We start from the raw sequence: 16615 nt of genomic DNA, 5'->3' as shown, positions 1-16615 counted from the left end.
ACCGCATTCTCACTTACGTGTTTTTGACTGGGAACGTGCTTGTTTACGGCTGCAGTTTTTAAACGCGTGGTTTGATGGCCTGAGTTGGATCAAAGCAGGACGGATGGAGGAAAATGTTTACAAGACAGGAATTCGGAGAGAGTTCTAAATCCATAGCTGGGTAGGAACCAAGGAGGTTAATGATTGCCTCCCGTTTCCTAACATCCTCCCCGTTGAGCTAATCTACAATCGCATTCTTTCATTCCAGGGGAAAGTGGAGGAGAGTCCCTCTGAACCTGATATCTCTGCACCGCAGTGGATGGGCGCTCGACTAACCTGGGAGGGTCTCGCTTGTCAGTCCTGGCAAGCACCGCAGCTTCATACCTCCTGATAACAGCAGAAGTCTCCACTTCAAATGGCTTTCATAAATTAGGTTACACAAGGCTTCGAGGGTGAAAAGAGACATAAAAGCAAAAGTGAAGCGGTGATTTTTTTTTAAACGACAAAATGGTTGATTGAGTCACTTTTTTCCCAGTCGATGCGTGTAAACTTTACACGGCAACTGGGTCAGAATAAACGAGTTAAGCTTGTGAGAAGTGCAGTTAAGACGTCTTAAATTGGTTAATGGAACATGTTGGTAAGTATTTGTACATTCTTGGCAACGTCTGTGTGGGAAGTCCTCCCTAAAGTACCAGCTTATTTCAAACCAGTAATATTGTTTGGGTTGCATCTTTAAAAAATTATAGTGTACCCCAAAATCAAAAACACATCTTTTTTCTCTCACCTGTAGATATTGGCAGTAGAGATGTCTGCCTGCTCTTGAGGTGCTATATTTTTTTCCCATGTTTCTTTTTATAAGCACATACAGATAACAAATATACAGCAATGTCACTGTCCAGAAATCATGACCCGGATATTCCACAAACCTTGTTGTGAGCAGTTTGGTGAAGGAACTACTTTCTTTCTACAAAACAGCACGCCAGCCATATCATTGCGAATAAGAAAGCGTGCATCTTTAGCTAGCTCACTTAGCACCACTGAACTAATGAGCGAGCGCCTCTAAACTAACGAGCTAGCTCACTTGGCACAGCTGTGCAAGCTAGCTCACCGTGCACCGCTTAGCTGGCTGATGATGCTGTGCTGATTAGCTCGAGAGCAGAAAATAGCAGCTGGATATTGGGGTCTTTCTTCTACCCTCACACACACACCAACATTTCCAGCTATGCTGACTAGAGCAGAGCCAGACTCGCGCGTTCTATGAACACACAAGCTGCAGAGGTAATAGGAAGTGGCGGACAGGAAAGTGAAAGGCAGCATCTGTTTCCGTGTATTCATCTGTAGGTGACGATGAAGAGGCTGGAGTCAGAGTGGACTTCCTGCGTGGTGCTTGCCCTCTCGTCTGGTTTCTCTCTCGCATCATTCACCTCGGTGTGTCGCTCTCATTAGCATCATCTGTAAAATCACTCTTAGGGCTGCGTGTCATTTTCCCCAAGTTACAAGACTGGACATCTGTTGGATTTAGGGACACAAGCACGGTATCAACATTCTAAGGTGCATATATTCAAGTTCTTACCGAGAGTTCATTGAGAAGATTGATGCCAGTCTCATGTTCATACAATAAATAGGAGTACACTAGCCAGCTATCTTAGCTTAGCATTAAGACTGGAAACAGCTAGCCTGGCTCTGGCCAAAGGTAAAACAATCTGCTTCAAGCACCTCTAAAGCTCAGGAATACACCTGTGTTGTTGAAGCTGTATTACAGAAACCGAAATATCTAAAAATGTCTGTTAGCATCTATGTGTTAAGTTATGCTAATCCTGTTTTGTGTACAGACCTGAGAGTGGTATCAATCTTCTCGTCTAACCATCAGCAAGAAAGTGCATACTTTATTTTCCAAAGTGTCCCCTTACAATTTCCCCTTAAATGTGTTGCACCTTTTGTATTTGAATTCCTCAGAGTCCAAAGCACAGGTCCTGGACTCCCAGGTAGCTCAAGAGGCCTGGGGCTATTTCCTGCCACTCTCGATGGAATACTACCAATGAAATGTAATTAACTCGCATGACAACACTTCCTCCAGACAGATTACAGGTTACGTTAAGAGTCACACGCATTGTTAGCCAACAAAGTACACTAAAAGACCAGAACCACCAATTAATTGATCCTACCTGTTCCTTCATAACATGTTCCTTCATAACAACTGAACACACACTGTGTTTATTTTCAGTCGGCGCTACTCACTAGAGCACCTAATGTGTGTTTATCCACAGATGAATAGTCCCAAACTCTTTGCTAAAAACTGCAGTGCCCAGCTGTTTCAGGGAATTCCTGAGCCTTTAAAAAGTGAAACGATATATCTTTTTCATTTCAGTAGTAATCAACTAATTTTATGATTTATTTATTTTTTACAAGTGTGTGTCACTACTGTTATTGTAAACCCGCCACCGCAGCCTGTTCCTTAGCCTAGTAAATGCCGGTGTTATGTAATTAGCTGCAGAATCTGAGGGCGTATATCTCGTAACACCACCCAGTCTTGACCCCTGTGAGTAATGAGAAACCCACCCAGCCAGCAGGGTGGGCTTGTTTTATCCTCCAGAGCAGTCTGTTTCATAACACCTGGGCGTCACAATTTCGAATTACAAGCCACCAGCCCAAAAGTCAATAAGTACAGGTTCACAAAATGAATCCTTGAAATCACTATTTTTTTTCAAATCCGCAGAGCCAGCTGCAGCTTCTCTTCCTCCATCAAATCTCTGAATCTTAAATCTAACGCCTAGCAGCTTTGCGTTCTTTAAAACCGGGAGCTTGCTTCTGATCTTATCAAATTTCAATCGGCCCTTTCATTCAGCCTCCATTACACTGGTATAACATCAACATTCTAAAAAGGTAAGAAGGGATTCACAGACATGCCAAAGAGCCGTTTATGTCTTTTCGGGAAGCAATTATAAATTTGTAACATTTTTGGTGTGTGTGTGAGTATGAATGTGAGACAGACAGACAGACAAAGCGTGAGGCATCATTGCCTGTCCCTAATTCCTGTGAAAGATGATTGATGAGTTGTCGGAGCTCAGCTCGGATACCACCCACCTGTGGGAACTCGTTTTTGTGTTCACACACACAAGGAATGCTGCGTTTTCTGGGAATACTTTAAGTCTGGTGAGAAAAAAAGGATGTTACGCCTCTCACACACAGACATTCACTGATCTGGTAAATGTCCCATCCTTCACTGTTAAAAAGAAAGAAACCCTGACACAGGCAGAGTCTGTTTGCCTTTGACAGGAGGGAGGAACGTGAGGTCAAGGCAGCTTCGGACACTATGTGTGTGTGTTGACTCCTGGTTGATGTTTAATCCAGAGTTTACATTACTGCGATGGGTGGAGCGCAGCCTCCATACCTGCCGACACCAACGCAGGAACAACCAGACCGACATGCACGGATACACGTAGATATTGAAATCACAGTCTGACTGACTTTCAAAGCAGATACCAGTATGTTTGGATTGAAACTGCAAAGAGAGGAACTACTTTTGACTGAGGAAATAGTCCCAATATCGTCAGTAGATTCTCAAAACCAGAAATCTGCATGGCTCAATATCTGTAGGTGAGAAGATGTCTTTTGATGATGCTTGGTGAACTGACACTGATGAACTAATTTAACAGGATCGGATGTTTGGTGGGTCACAGCCTGATGGTTATTGTTCCGCCCTATCCGACCCGGGCCCTGCCCATCTGGAAAACCGACGACAAAAATAGATCGGTGCCCTCCCTCTGCGATGGCAGTGATGTCAAGATCACACCAGATTAACTGTTCCGATGTTTGATGCCAGTTATTCAGTGTGTCTTTCATCTCTTTTTTTCCCCAACAGATGATGCACCGGTGCTGCGTCCAAATGTGTCCCCCCCCCCCCGCTCGTGACCGACAGTTCTCAGATCAGGGAGTCCTCAGTTGACGTTTCACAAATTATGCTTCCAGTTTTCGCAAAAACAAACAGGACTTTCACCCAGGAGGCCCGTGTTCGTGACCCGTGTAAAACCAAAAGTAAACGCTGACATTACACTTGCTTCAGACCATTGTTGACTGTACTGTAATTTATTCACTCTAGTTACGTTGCGGTCGCAACACAAATCATGATGTTCTTCTTAAGCTAAAGTCGTGTCGCCTAAACCGAGAATTTGACTTTTCAGGTCTAAACAACTGATTTCCACTCAAACCACTTCAAGGCAGCTCTTCTCGGACTCAAGCACAATCACCAGCCGTCAAGTCAACGGCACCGATTCAGATGATCATGTGACATCGGATCTTCAAACCTTTTAGTTTTGATCCAAACAGATTGATAGAACTCACGTTGTGTAACAGATGTTCTTTGTTTACCTCTGGAGTTAGTGTCTGTGTGGGTGTTATTTTTTTCCTCATCTCTGACATCACCACCGCCTCTCTCTGTCTGGCTGAGCAGCTTTTTTCGTAAAATATTGATCAGCTCCCCCGCCCTTCCTGCTGGCATTGGCTTTAATTGACTGGCAGAGTGAGTGCAAGGAACAGGTGATTGAAGGAATGAAAACAGAACTGGAACTGGCTCGTCGAGTTCATAAACGTCAAGGCCTCTGACTCTGCTATAAATCACAGTGACTCGTTCCTCATGTTTATCATCTGTTCTCTCGCTCTCTCTCTCTCGCTCTCGTTTTGATCCCTCGCCGTTTCGGCTTTCTGGGTAATGTTTATGACACAACAAGACACTCAAACAGTCCGTTGCAAAGACAGCTGTGTTAAATAACATTATATGGATGGGTGTGCATATTTAAGAGCCTAAGTTACAACATGATGCTGCAGTAAGTGTCCCTATCTCCAATTTACCCCGAGGGAGGTTTCTCTGTCCCACCAGGAGGCTCAAAGGAACCAGTTGAACATTTTGGGAAGACATTTTGATTATCTTATTACCTTTCATTCTGCGAGCGGAGAAGAACTATTTAAATCTCAGCTAAAGTCTCTCATTCATTTCAATCAGTCGAAGTGACATGACAACGGTGACTACCTTACATGTTTTTGCTAGTGATGTGTCCTTTCGTGTCGAGGCTTCGATGCGCGTGTCGAGTAATCCAGATAGATTTTGGTGAAGCGCGTATCGAGGCTTGTGTCGATGACGTATGCGGTGACGTTCGAAGCCTCGCGAGCCGGCCGTACCACGTGACTGATTCAGAAAATAGTTTGTGGGTTTGCCGTGCGATTTTTTATTTTTGAGAAACTCAATGGATTTCCCCCCTTCCTCTCTGTACCCAGCTTCATGTGTGCCTGTGAAAGGGTATTTTATAAAGCAGGCGAAATAGTCTCAAAAAGCCCAGCGCAGTGGAAAAGTTCTTATTTAAAAAAAATTGGACACATCAACAAGCGGAGCTGAGGCTTGAAACACCGATCCTCTGACTGAAAGTCAGATATTCTAACCACTGACCCACAGTCATCACAACCCTCTCCCAATTTGTTTCGAGTTTTGATTTTGACCCCGCCAATATATCATAAAGATAGACACAATATTAATAAGTTAATAATTGATGTATTGGCGTCACAAACATAATTTATTCCATTTAAAGCTTCACACACCAAAGCCATGGTGTCGTTATGATCACTCTGCCTGTTTTACATCTATTGTCCACTTGGTGGCGCAGTAGAGCAAATGAAGCTCCATGAAGCTCCGGTACATGAGCGAACCAATTGGATGGAAAGCTTCAATGCTTCAGGAAGCTTCATCTCGCCATCACTAGTTTTTGCCTTTATTCGAAGAAAAAAAAGACAATACCCCTAACTGCTGTTTGGATGGCTAATGGAATACATATTCCTCTACTATTCCCTGTTTGGCATATTCCATATGTCTTAATCTGAAAAAAAATCATTTGGAATAAGGCCTAATTTATAATATCCAAACGGAATACAATGCTTACATGTACCATATCAAATTAATAATGTTGTCGTATTCTGAATAATAGTGGAATTTGATTGTACATGTAAAGAACTTTCACATTGAATTCTATGGGGAGAAATGTCATGGAACACTTTTTTTGGTAATATATAGCGTTATCATTGTTCCAGCGATAGTTGGCAAAGTTAAAACATTGAGCCCTACATTGAGTTGTTTCTAGCTGCAGAAAAAGGCCCCCCCAAAAAACACTTCAGCATAGGTGAAAATATGCATATGCCCGATTTGTCTGTAACCTGCAAACAGCAATAAAAGGACGTGTCAGCGTTCTGCGTCGGGATGTATTTTGGTCTCCAGACATGTCAGACGGCGGGGAATGTCGTCACACCGGGCGACATTCTGACTTTGTAGACTCCGGTGTTGACATGAGGCAAACATGAGACAGTATAAAAGTCACATTTTTTCTTTGACACACAGCTTGTGTTGATTTCCCGATGTTCCTTAGCTCAAGTCGCCTGCTTTCATCCGCTCCCATGAAGGGCGGCTACATCTCTTCTGACTGGAAAAGCTTGTTCCTGTTATGTCTCTCTCCCCCCCATCCGCCTGCATTAATCATATGCATTGCTGCCAACAGTTTCGATTGGAAACGTTATCGGAGTTGCCCTGTGGCATTGGAGAAATAAAGTCGCAAGTTGGCGAAGTTGAAACGCAGCGAGTACACACCTGTTCCCTGGGATTGTCGTAAATATAGTGCAATTAGGCTCTCAGGCTTTCAAATATTAATCCTCCTGGAGATCAACTTTTCTCATTCCAAGTTATCTCCACTGAGCGTCCACACATGGAGGCACAACTTGCTCTTCCTTCTTCTTGTGACTTTTAACCTCTTAAAATGTGCACGCGGCACTTCTTCACCGCAACAATATCAACCTCTGGACTTTAATAACTCCAATGTGTTTCAGCAAGATTGATGGAATATTTGAAAATGTTACATTTTGTATTGCTTTACTTTTTTTTTTAACTGAGCTCATTAAAAGTGCCTTGAAATATTTAAAACATGTAGATATCAAAACAATATGGCGAAATCTTGAAATGTAATCCCTGTGACAGAAAAAAGTAACAACATTACCGAGACACGTCATGAGTTAAAAAGAAGAAAAGAAACTCCATGACTCTTGATTTATTCCCTCAGTAAACATGAGTTTATGTCTCAATCTCTAGTTTCAAGTCTTCGTCAATACAGCAAGATGCTCATTTAGTAAATTATGGTCAAACAGACCATAAAGCAGAGAATGCTTTAGGGCGGGGCCACTGTGAGTGACAGGTTACTGCCGCTACCAGAGACGTATGTGGCGTCTCTACGTCGCTCCTGCGCACTGCAAATACTGATCCAAGTAGCTGTATTGAGTTTAGTTAATTTAATAAACAGAGGTATAGTAAGCACATAACAGCAATGAAAAACAATTAGCATCACATTGTCTCTGCTCGTGCTCCAATAATGAAAAAAAAGAAAGAGGAAGAAGAGCGTTGGAAGTGAATTTGAAAAACAAAATTTTGACCAATGAGAGAGCAGCTTGCTTCAAAGGGTGGCATTAGTTTCAGACTTTGGGACCGGCGTGTGAACATAAACAAACCGAGGGGCAAATGCAACAATGGTATGAAATGAGTTCCCTGAACGGGAGCGGAGTAGACGAAACGCCCTCAGAGACGCCGGTCGGAAGGAAGAGCGCTATGATGTGAGAAACCTCGTCTTTGTGTTGAGTTTGGTCTTCCACACTGCTCTAATTACATGTACTGCTGCAATCCTCAATACAATATAATATAAGTATTGTCACCACGTCCTAAATCAAATCCGTGCCTGCCTTCCCGTCTTTATAATGCAGGTTGACTCAGCAGGACAGCAGCTCCGGCCCTACAAGCTGTTTCCGCTTCATTATTAACGAGCCGGCTCTCCCGGTGGGGACGGCATTGGTAGATGTTATGGAGGATGTGGACTCAGACCTATTCTGCCTGGTGGTAAAAAAAAAAAATTTAAATCCCCCCGTCTAAATAAATAATATCGCTGACAAGCTGGATAACTCCTGAGCTAAGTGACTTGTTCATCAGGGGTCAGCGCTCTGCGTTAGCTGTGATGAAAGGTTAATGAAGGAAGGGATCTGATTGGCCACGGCTGCTGCACAAATACTGCTGGAACATGTGACAAAGCTTTTGTCTGGATACGTTTTCTTTTGTGTGAGTGGGGGTTATGCATGTCATCCTTAGAGAGGCCATGACAGGCGGTCAGTTACTTTAGTTCTAAGTGAAATATCCCAACAACTACATGAGGGCTCATGAAATTAAGTACAGACATAAAAAACTTTTCCTCTGGAGCCACCAGCAGGTTGACATTTTGGGTGCTCAAGCACATGATGCATGATATCCACCCAGCTTTAGAAACATCAACAGAGTGTCTATCTCTTCTTTACATCTCTGATATGGCCGTAATAAATCCCTTTAAAGGCCTTCCTGCGGGGTTTCATTTCAACTGGATGAGCTCCTAATGAGGTGTTGTAAATATACGACAACAAAAAATAATCCGCCACCAGCTGTCCCTGAATGTTGACAACACACACACACACACACACACACACACACACACACACACACACACACACACACAGCTTAAAAGAGCAAATGAATGCCCCGCTGCATCGTTCTCATTTCCTGTTTTCACTTAAAATCTCAAATCTGATGACGTCCCCTCCACCAATCGGAGCTGGAGGTTAACGTAGATGCTAAAGGCTAAAGGCCGAGTCATCAGAACACCTCTTTTGTTTGTGAATTTTTCTTTTAAATAACGGCAACAACGCCAACTGTGTGTGATATATATTGTGTGTGATGGAGCGTCCGTCTCGCCCGGATCTCTCTCTCTCTCTCTCTCTCAACACACACACACACACACACACACACACACACACACACACACACACACACTCCTGTCTGCAAGTTCTCGGCAGGGATTGACTCAACTGCACACACACACACACACACACACCAGCTCTTTTATCCGAGCTGGACAGCTGTTTGTGCGTTCATCTCCTCTGCCCGAAGCACCATGGGAAACTCATTTATTTCGTTTGCCGTTTGTTCTTTTCACCAGTTTTTTGTGTTGTTTTCATTCTGCATGTGAGCAGTCCGAGGACATTTTTTCTGTTGCGTAATATACAGCATTTGCATTTGTTCCGGCCGAAATGATAAGGCAAACCATTTCCATATTTGAGAGTGATAGTTTGTCATTTCTCAAGCAAATAGAAGGACTTTCTGCTGTTGTCTTTGGATTCTGGATTGGAAGATGTCACTGGGAAGTTGTGGGTTGTGAAGTTTCTCACATTTTAAGGATGCGACAATGAGCGAATTGTTGAGTGAAGAAATAAAATGATTGACAGATTTATCAATAATGCAAATATTATTTTTTTGCACCTTTTTTGTTCGTCACCCTAGCAATGCGCCATAGGTTTTTGGTAACTGTACAAAAATGTCCCATCTCAATTCATTCTCTCATTTGATGTGCTGATAAGTAGAGGAAATGAATATCACTCAAATATGTGTACAGTAAATATAAAGCATGAGTATTTGAAACAGCTGGCTCTCACATTTTTTATTTATTTCTTCATCCTTTATTCAAACAGAAAGGTCCCCGTGTTCTTTAATATCCCTTCTGCCAGGGAGTCCTGGTTAAGATGGACAGCAAGTAATTGATTCAAATAACTTTCCAAAAAGAATGGAAGTAAATGGTTTACCAACAGCAAAGTTACATCAACCTCTCAAGTTGTGTCCATTACTTCCCCAAAAACATGTATCACTTACACTTACTTATCACGTACCAAATTGTCACTTTTTAAAACACCTCCGACTTGCAGCGCTCATTATTTACTAAAATTCTCTGCTTCTCGGCTCACCGTGGACACGCGAGAAAAACTAAATGTTTCCTTTAGAGAATTCAAGGCAACACGGTCAGTAATTGGTAAATAAATGGTGATTTTTAAGGACGAAGTACACCTTTAAGAAATTGTGTTCCAGCACATGAAGTGTGTTGATTAGTGAAATTTAGCTCCCTAATGCTAAGTAGGCTAACCAAATCTCGAGCTCCACTGACATAAGAGCGGTTGGAAAGGAAGAAAAAATAACCGCATTGCCCCAGATATGTAACAAACGGACAATTTGACATCACAGGATCAAAATGTGACGCCGTGGAGGCTGACGAGAAGGAAAGAGGCGGGGCTAGGAAAGCAGAGCGGAGAACGAGGAGCCTATCAAATGAACCCGGCGTGTAACTTAACCGCAATCTGCCAACGAAGACACGGGAGAAAGTAGGTTGTCGTCTGCCGTCTATGAAGCCGCTGATGTCTACTGGTGAAACGGAACCCAGGGGCATAAGAAGCCCGTCGGTGTGGGAATGAGATGGATGGTGTCGGATGAACAGCGGGCACAGACAGAGATCAGCGGCTGGGTGTCGACTGAGCTGTCAGACGGTGCCCCCCCTCCTCCCTGGGGCGAAACATCCTACCGACACATGATAATGGAAAAGTTTGAATCAGTCTTTTGCTGGATGTGGACTTTTTTAGCTATTTGCTGTGTTGCTGCTCTAGCCATGTGAAAACCATATGATACATTACATCCAAATATGTAGATGTTTTTCAGGGATGCACATATCCTCCTATTTGGATTTGTTCTACTTTCCTTGGTTTTCCCCCCAACTGATGTTTGCAATGCTCCTGTTGGCTAAATATGTCACTGCTTTAATCTCTTACTCGTTGACGTTTCCAACCCATTGGATAATGCAGTCGTAGAGGCGGATGAGTCAAACAAACTCCCAGGACTTGTTTCCTGTGCAAAAGCGCAAAAGCAAAGATTACTTTTTTGTGTCCTCCCGTGAGTCGTACACCTGACTCTCAGCAGTCGCTCGTCAAATGACTCTTTCGGTTCACAAGAGTCGTTTAAGCGCTTTTCCCCTCAACCTCACGAGGCGTTTTTGTTGCCTCAACTTAACTTCCAGAGAAAAAGGAAGTTTATTTTGAAAAGACGCTGACATTGTTCCAAGGGATGCCTTTGCACAGCGGTTACACCTTAACGGACAGTTCCACTGCTTTCGCCTTGTGTTCTTTACCTGAGAGCTCACGTGCTCCTCAGGTGTTATTCCACCGTTTATACGTAATTCACTCCTGCTGCTTTAACACTCCAACACACTTCTTATAATTTACACATAAACTGGCATTCACGTCTTCCTCTGAACCTGACACCTCCCTCTCACACTTTCAGCTCCTTTCGGTGCTCGACCTTCAGCTGACTCTTCACCTACTTTTAGTACTTTGACTTCAACTGATACCACGACTTCACTCAGCGCCGACACTTCCACTTCAGCACTGCAGTCGTTTTATTCCTGGATTGAAGTCGTCTCCGTACCGGTGTACAGGAACTCAACATTACGCAGGTTTTCATTATTTCGGCCGTGTCAAGCTTTCAGCAGCGCGTGCTCGTAAAGTCTCCTTTTTTTGTGTCGTTCCCAATATTTATTTCAGCAGATCTCCGTGCTCACACTTCACTGCTACCACTTAGCATTCGTTTCTCACAGAACTTCCACTTCACGACACTTCCAATGCACTTTTATCGCACTTTGTCACTGCAACTCCCGCCAGTGCTTGAACTTGGACCGAATGGCTGAACCTTCCAGTTTAACTTATTTCCGTTACATATTGCCAATTCAACTGTAACCTCGCTTTTCTTTTTCGCAGTATTTTGGATATTTTCAAATTTAGACTTTTGTTGTTCTTATTGCTTCTTTTAAGCAGAATACTTACCTTCCTGTTTGTATATTTCCCCATTTTACACACACACACACACACACACACACACACACACACACACAGGTGCCCTTCTCTCTGTGCTCAGTGGAGCATTCCCCCTGTGCGGTTGGTTCTGTAGACACAGGCACTGTGGAGAACGCGGCACTAGCCACACCTTCAGAACACCAGGGTGTGACATAAGCTGGCGCAAAACCATAACCTTTGTTATGCGACGCGGCTGGAATTCTCCTGGTCGAGTAGGTTTGACTGGTCGCTGACAGGAGCAGTGAAGTGTTCGGATCAGATATTCACTGCACGGTCAATGTGGCCGAAATAATTCACAACGATCTATACCATAACTTTAATAACAAGAATGTTAATCAAATTCATAATTTAGTCTTTTTCTGGGGCGAATGAATTTCACTAAAAGTCTGAGGGAGAGAGTCTGTAACCATAACTGTACAAAAGTGTGATTTAAGAGGTGCTGGATTTACATACGTGTATTATTAACATGACATCAATATAAAACATTTTTAAATAGCACGGTTATCGTCGACACCGGTATTTCGCGACACCGCTAATCCAGTGGAAGCACACTGGAATCAGACTTCATGTACATGTACATGTATAATGTATAGAGTACATGTATAATTTAACTCTTCTTAAGACCAATACAATGGAGGTGGATGGAGCTGCATTGCTCTGGATAATGATAATAATAGATAGTGAAACCCCTTCACAACTGCCCACAGTGTTTCATGACGAGCGATGCTGCTGTTAAATATTCCAAATAGCATTCATCATTGCTGCGAGCGCCACAGATTCCATTCACCTCCATTCATTTGGCTCCATGCCGAAGCCTCAGAGACAGATATTGCTTTAAAACTTTGACAGAGAAAACCCAAACCAATCTGCATAGTTAGACGGCATTAGAGGTCGGTGAGAATATGAAAAAGTTCCCTGAAGGAACGCTTCGGAGGCTTTCGTTACTGAACGGTAACGTGAGCTGCGTGGGGCCGTCTGGCTACATGCAGGTCTCTGTTTCATCCTGTCATAATTAATGCAGGAGTTCATGCAAGAGCGATCGGGAGAGCAGCAATTAAACACAACTATGCGTGGCGAGCATGACGGGACGACTTCGTCACACACACACACACACACACACCTTTCACTGCTGAGCGCTGCAGGCCTAGAGAGCTACATTTCCACGTCCAAAAAGATAAAAAGCACACATGAAATGGAAAAACTACAAGAGGGAAGGATGTTTAGCCGAGGGGGGTCGTCTCTAAACTGAGCCAAATAAAGCCACACTAAGAGCCAGATAGGTTGTTTTTTTTTGCTCTTTATTTCAACACTAACAGTCATGTGAGATAACATGCCGACGCAGCCGTGTGTGTGTGTGTGTGTCCATCTGATCCCAATCAAGCGATGAATTGGCTTTTGGTATTTGGATACAAGCTGGCCGCTAACGCCTCACAGAACCCGGTACCATCGGTGTGCTACATGGTCATTTAATCTCACCTATTTGACAGTGAGACAAGTCACCTGAGAGACCAATGACATCATGACATCATGACGAGGAAAAAGGACGGTCTCAAATGTAATGTTTTCTGCTACAGCTTCTGTTTCTCCCAAAAAGCATCTTAACATCGGCATGCGTATGAACAAACACGTCCGATGGTAATTGTGAGTGTTTTTGGACTTTCTGGCTCCCCACACATTGTGAGATATATTATTATCTAATGGGCAGGTTCCATTTCTCTTACAGTCACTTGCAGCATCTGATGTAGCCGTCCTCCTGACAGAGGAAATGTTCCTCCTGAACAGCCCGACTGACGTCTCGTCCACTTGTCACGAGGAGACGTTTATGTTTTTAACGGAGAGCCCGGGTCTAATTAAAAATACAGTTGCATTATGGGAAATGTATAACCCTGTGCTTTTGGGGCACTTGACCCTTACTAGGAGCAAAAACAATTAGGATATCTCAGCCAGTGCAGCTTTAATTTCAATCATTCTTTTTCATTATTTTTTATATGTCTCTTGTAACTCCCTCACATTTACGGGGGTGAAACACTCGCTGGAGCCAGTGGGTCCCAGTGAGGTGCTCAAAATAAAAATCTCAGGGAATAACAAGATGATTAAAAAGTTACGGGAAGACAAAACATATATTATTATTATTATTGGCCTCTTCAGGTGTCTATAATTATTACATTGAAACAATTGCTTGCTCAAAGAAATATGCACATTTTGACGAGGGGGTTTGTATTGTTTTAAAGCCATGAGCCAAACAGGTGGAGGAACACTGCTTTAGAACAACAACTAAATGAAATAAATAGGGTTGTTGTTGTTGTTGTTGTTGTGCTTTAAAGACGGACACTGAGGACGATGTCAAAGCGACGTCCTGCTGCTGAGGATCAGTGTTTCACCTCCGGACCAAAGAGTCTTTCCACAAAAGCGGATCAAATCTAACAGTGGTCTGGTATCTGACTGGCTATGAATCCTAATTGTTTTCTCAGGGGCTCCCCCTCCCCTAAAACGCTTGCACTGAAAAAGAGCGGTCATGGCACATTGATAGCGGACCCCAAAGAGGAGCACTGACGACCTTTAAAGGGGACTTGTGCGTTCAGCGCTCAGCTTGATTACCTCTGACCAAAAGCCAGCTGTCAGTCTGTCCACCCGCGACTGAGCTCAGCTCCCAGTGAGGGTCTACAGGCGGTGGTCTGTCGTGGAGCTGTGTCTCCTAACGTGCTGCTGTTGTTGACTCTCCTTGCAGAGGTCAAAGGTCAGCAATGGAGCAACGGCCTACAACCCCTCTCGAAGCATGCCGCCCCTCCCAGCTTATTGTGCAGTTACATATTATTGCTATAGAATGACAGTATCCGTGCTGAGGTGCGTTTTGGGTAGTGAGGAACGTCTCCCCAGTATCGGCCCCTGAGTCTGTGGCTCCCCATTGCATAAAAAGTCCAACGTGCTCACAAACGACAACATAAAAGCGAGTCTACACCAGCGACTCGCACACGGGCGCGTTGTCGGAGTCCTGGCTGTGCATGGAGCTCAGGCCCGTGTCCGAGTCCTCGTCGTTGGTGTTGCAGGCCTTGGACAGGCCTCTGGCCTGCTCCACCCAGACGCTGCTCCTCTCGGCCTCTGCGCCCGCCGCCCCCGGCTCCGGCTCGCCAGTCAGCGTGCTGTCTGCCTGCTGTATCTCCATGGTCTCCACTTTGGCCAGAAGGTCCAGAAGCTCGCTCTCCCTGGTCTCCCAGAGCGCCATGCTCAGGTCCAGGTCCCCCCTGATGGCGTCCATGTCCGTCTTCAGCCGCAGGCCGATGTACAGGCTGGTGTCCAGCTGCGTTTTGATCCTCTCCTCCTCCAGCGCGAGCTCGTCCTCTGACAAGCTGTCAGAGTCCGGCTCCGCCGCGCGCATCTCCTCCGCGCCGCCGCCGCCCGCGTCCTGCGCCGCGTCCGCCGCACTCTCGCCGCGCCGCCGCTTCATCCACCGCCGGTTGAGCTCCTCCTGGATCTCCCCGGTAATGCACTCCACGAGCGCCTCGCGCTCCGTCAGCTCCTCCTGCAGCCGCACCACCTCCTCGCAGCGGCGCGCGTACTCCTCGAACTGCGCGACCGCCTCCGCCGTGCTGCGCGTGTCCTGCCGCGCGCAGTCCGAGGGCGCGGGAGCCTCCGAGGAAGAGGAGGAGGAGGCGGTGGAGTCCACCATGTATGTGTCCTGCACATAGTTCACCCCGTGTCTCTTGATGCGGTCGAAGTGCACTTTGGCCTCGTACCGCTCGATGTCCCGGTCCAGCTCCTTGACCCTCTGGACCTGCTGGCGGATGGTGTGGTCCTGGGAGATCACCAGGTGGACCAGCGTCTCTATCTTCTCCGCGGAGCCGTGGTCTTTAGAAACAGCCTGCTCCTTCTTCTTGTTCATCTTGTCCAACTTCCTGAACGCTTTCCGGACGACGCGCCTCTGTTTGTCCTGGGACAAGTTGGCGGCGGTGGCCGCGGCGGTCCAGCAGGTCCGCGCGGTGCCCCTCAGCGCGCCGCCCGGGCCGCCGCTCTCTCGGCTCTGGACCACCCGGGCCTCGGCGCTGCGGGGGCCGTTGTTGGGCAGCGACGCCTCGTTCTTCACCAGGACGAAGCGCACGTTCTCCTGCTCGTCCCCCCAGGCGGCCCACAGCCGGAGCACTTTGGTCTTGTTGGGCAAGCTCCTCTCGAAGCCCCTCCACTTCTCCACCACGCAGTAGGACTGCGGGGAGCCGGACAGCATGGCCGCAGAGGCGCCCTGCTGCAGGTTCTGGTCCTCCAGCAGGACCCGGACCACGTCGGCGCAGGTGGTCCGCTTGGTCAGCCCGGAGACGAGCTTCTCCTCCCGGCCGACCCACACGGAGATCTTCCCCTCCTCCGGCTCCATCTCCGGTCCGACTCAAAATCACCCCAAAAAGTTTCTGTTTGTGGCGAAACTCAGAGAGTAAAGGAGAAGAAAGTAGTCCCTCGCTGCATTTGAAGCGGACTTAAAACATAATCAGTTTATATGCGATGAGGGTAACACGTCCTGCGCGCGCTCCCGTCGCTGCGCATCGGTCCCTCAGGAGCGCTCAGTCCGAGCGAGGAAAATTAAATCCACTCATGTTGTCCGGAGGTCTGTTCCCGGTGCTGCCTGCCGGGACATCGCCTCGCTCTCTCCCTCTGTCTCTCTATGTCTCTCTCCCCGGCTGATCGTCTCCAGCCCTGCGCACTGCTCCGGAAGGAGCGGAGAGGAGCGCGGGTCCTTGTGTGTCAGGGCCGGCTGCTCTCTCTGCTGTGAGCGGGACGAGAGCAGGGGAGAGAGCAGGAGAGGCTGCTGGGAGGATGGACACGCCCCTTTCTCTCTCTCTCTCTCACTCGCTCTCTCGCTCTCGCTCTCTCTCTCTTTCTCTCC

At 46.0% G+C, this 16615-nt stretch overlaps 1 protein-coding gene across 1 annotated transcript; it reads right to left on the bottom strand.

Annotated features, from left to right (window-relative positions):
- Positions 1–12789: 12789 nt before the first annotated feature.
- On the bottom strand, positions 12790–16348 carry LOC306740996 (ras association domain-containing protein 10-like). The gene has a single exon (XM_079223247.1). It carries the CDS (start codon positions 16106–16108, stop codon positions 14699–14701), a length of 1410 nt encoding a protein of 469 aa, XP_079079373.1. The 5' UTR covers positions 16109–16348; the 3' UTR covers positions 12790–14698.
- Positions 16349–16615: the final 267 nt, after the last annotated feature.

Source organism: Taurulus bubalis (genome assembly GCF_910589615.1).
Source record: "Taurulus bubalis genome assembly, chromosome: 9".
Taxonomy (NCBI): domain Eukaryota; kingdom Metazoa; phylum Chordata; class Actinopteri; order Perciformes; family Cottidae; genus Taurulus; species Taurulus bubalis.
Note: the sequence above shows the minus strand (reverse complement) of the source record. Positions and strands in the feature narration are given on the sequence as shown.

Excerpts from the sequence above, each read along its gene's own strand:
- LOC306740996 (XM_079223247.1), bottom strand. The coding sequence starts at position 16,108 with ATGGAGCCGGAGGAGGGGAAGATCTCCGTGTGGGTCGGCCGGGAGGAG.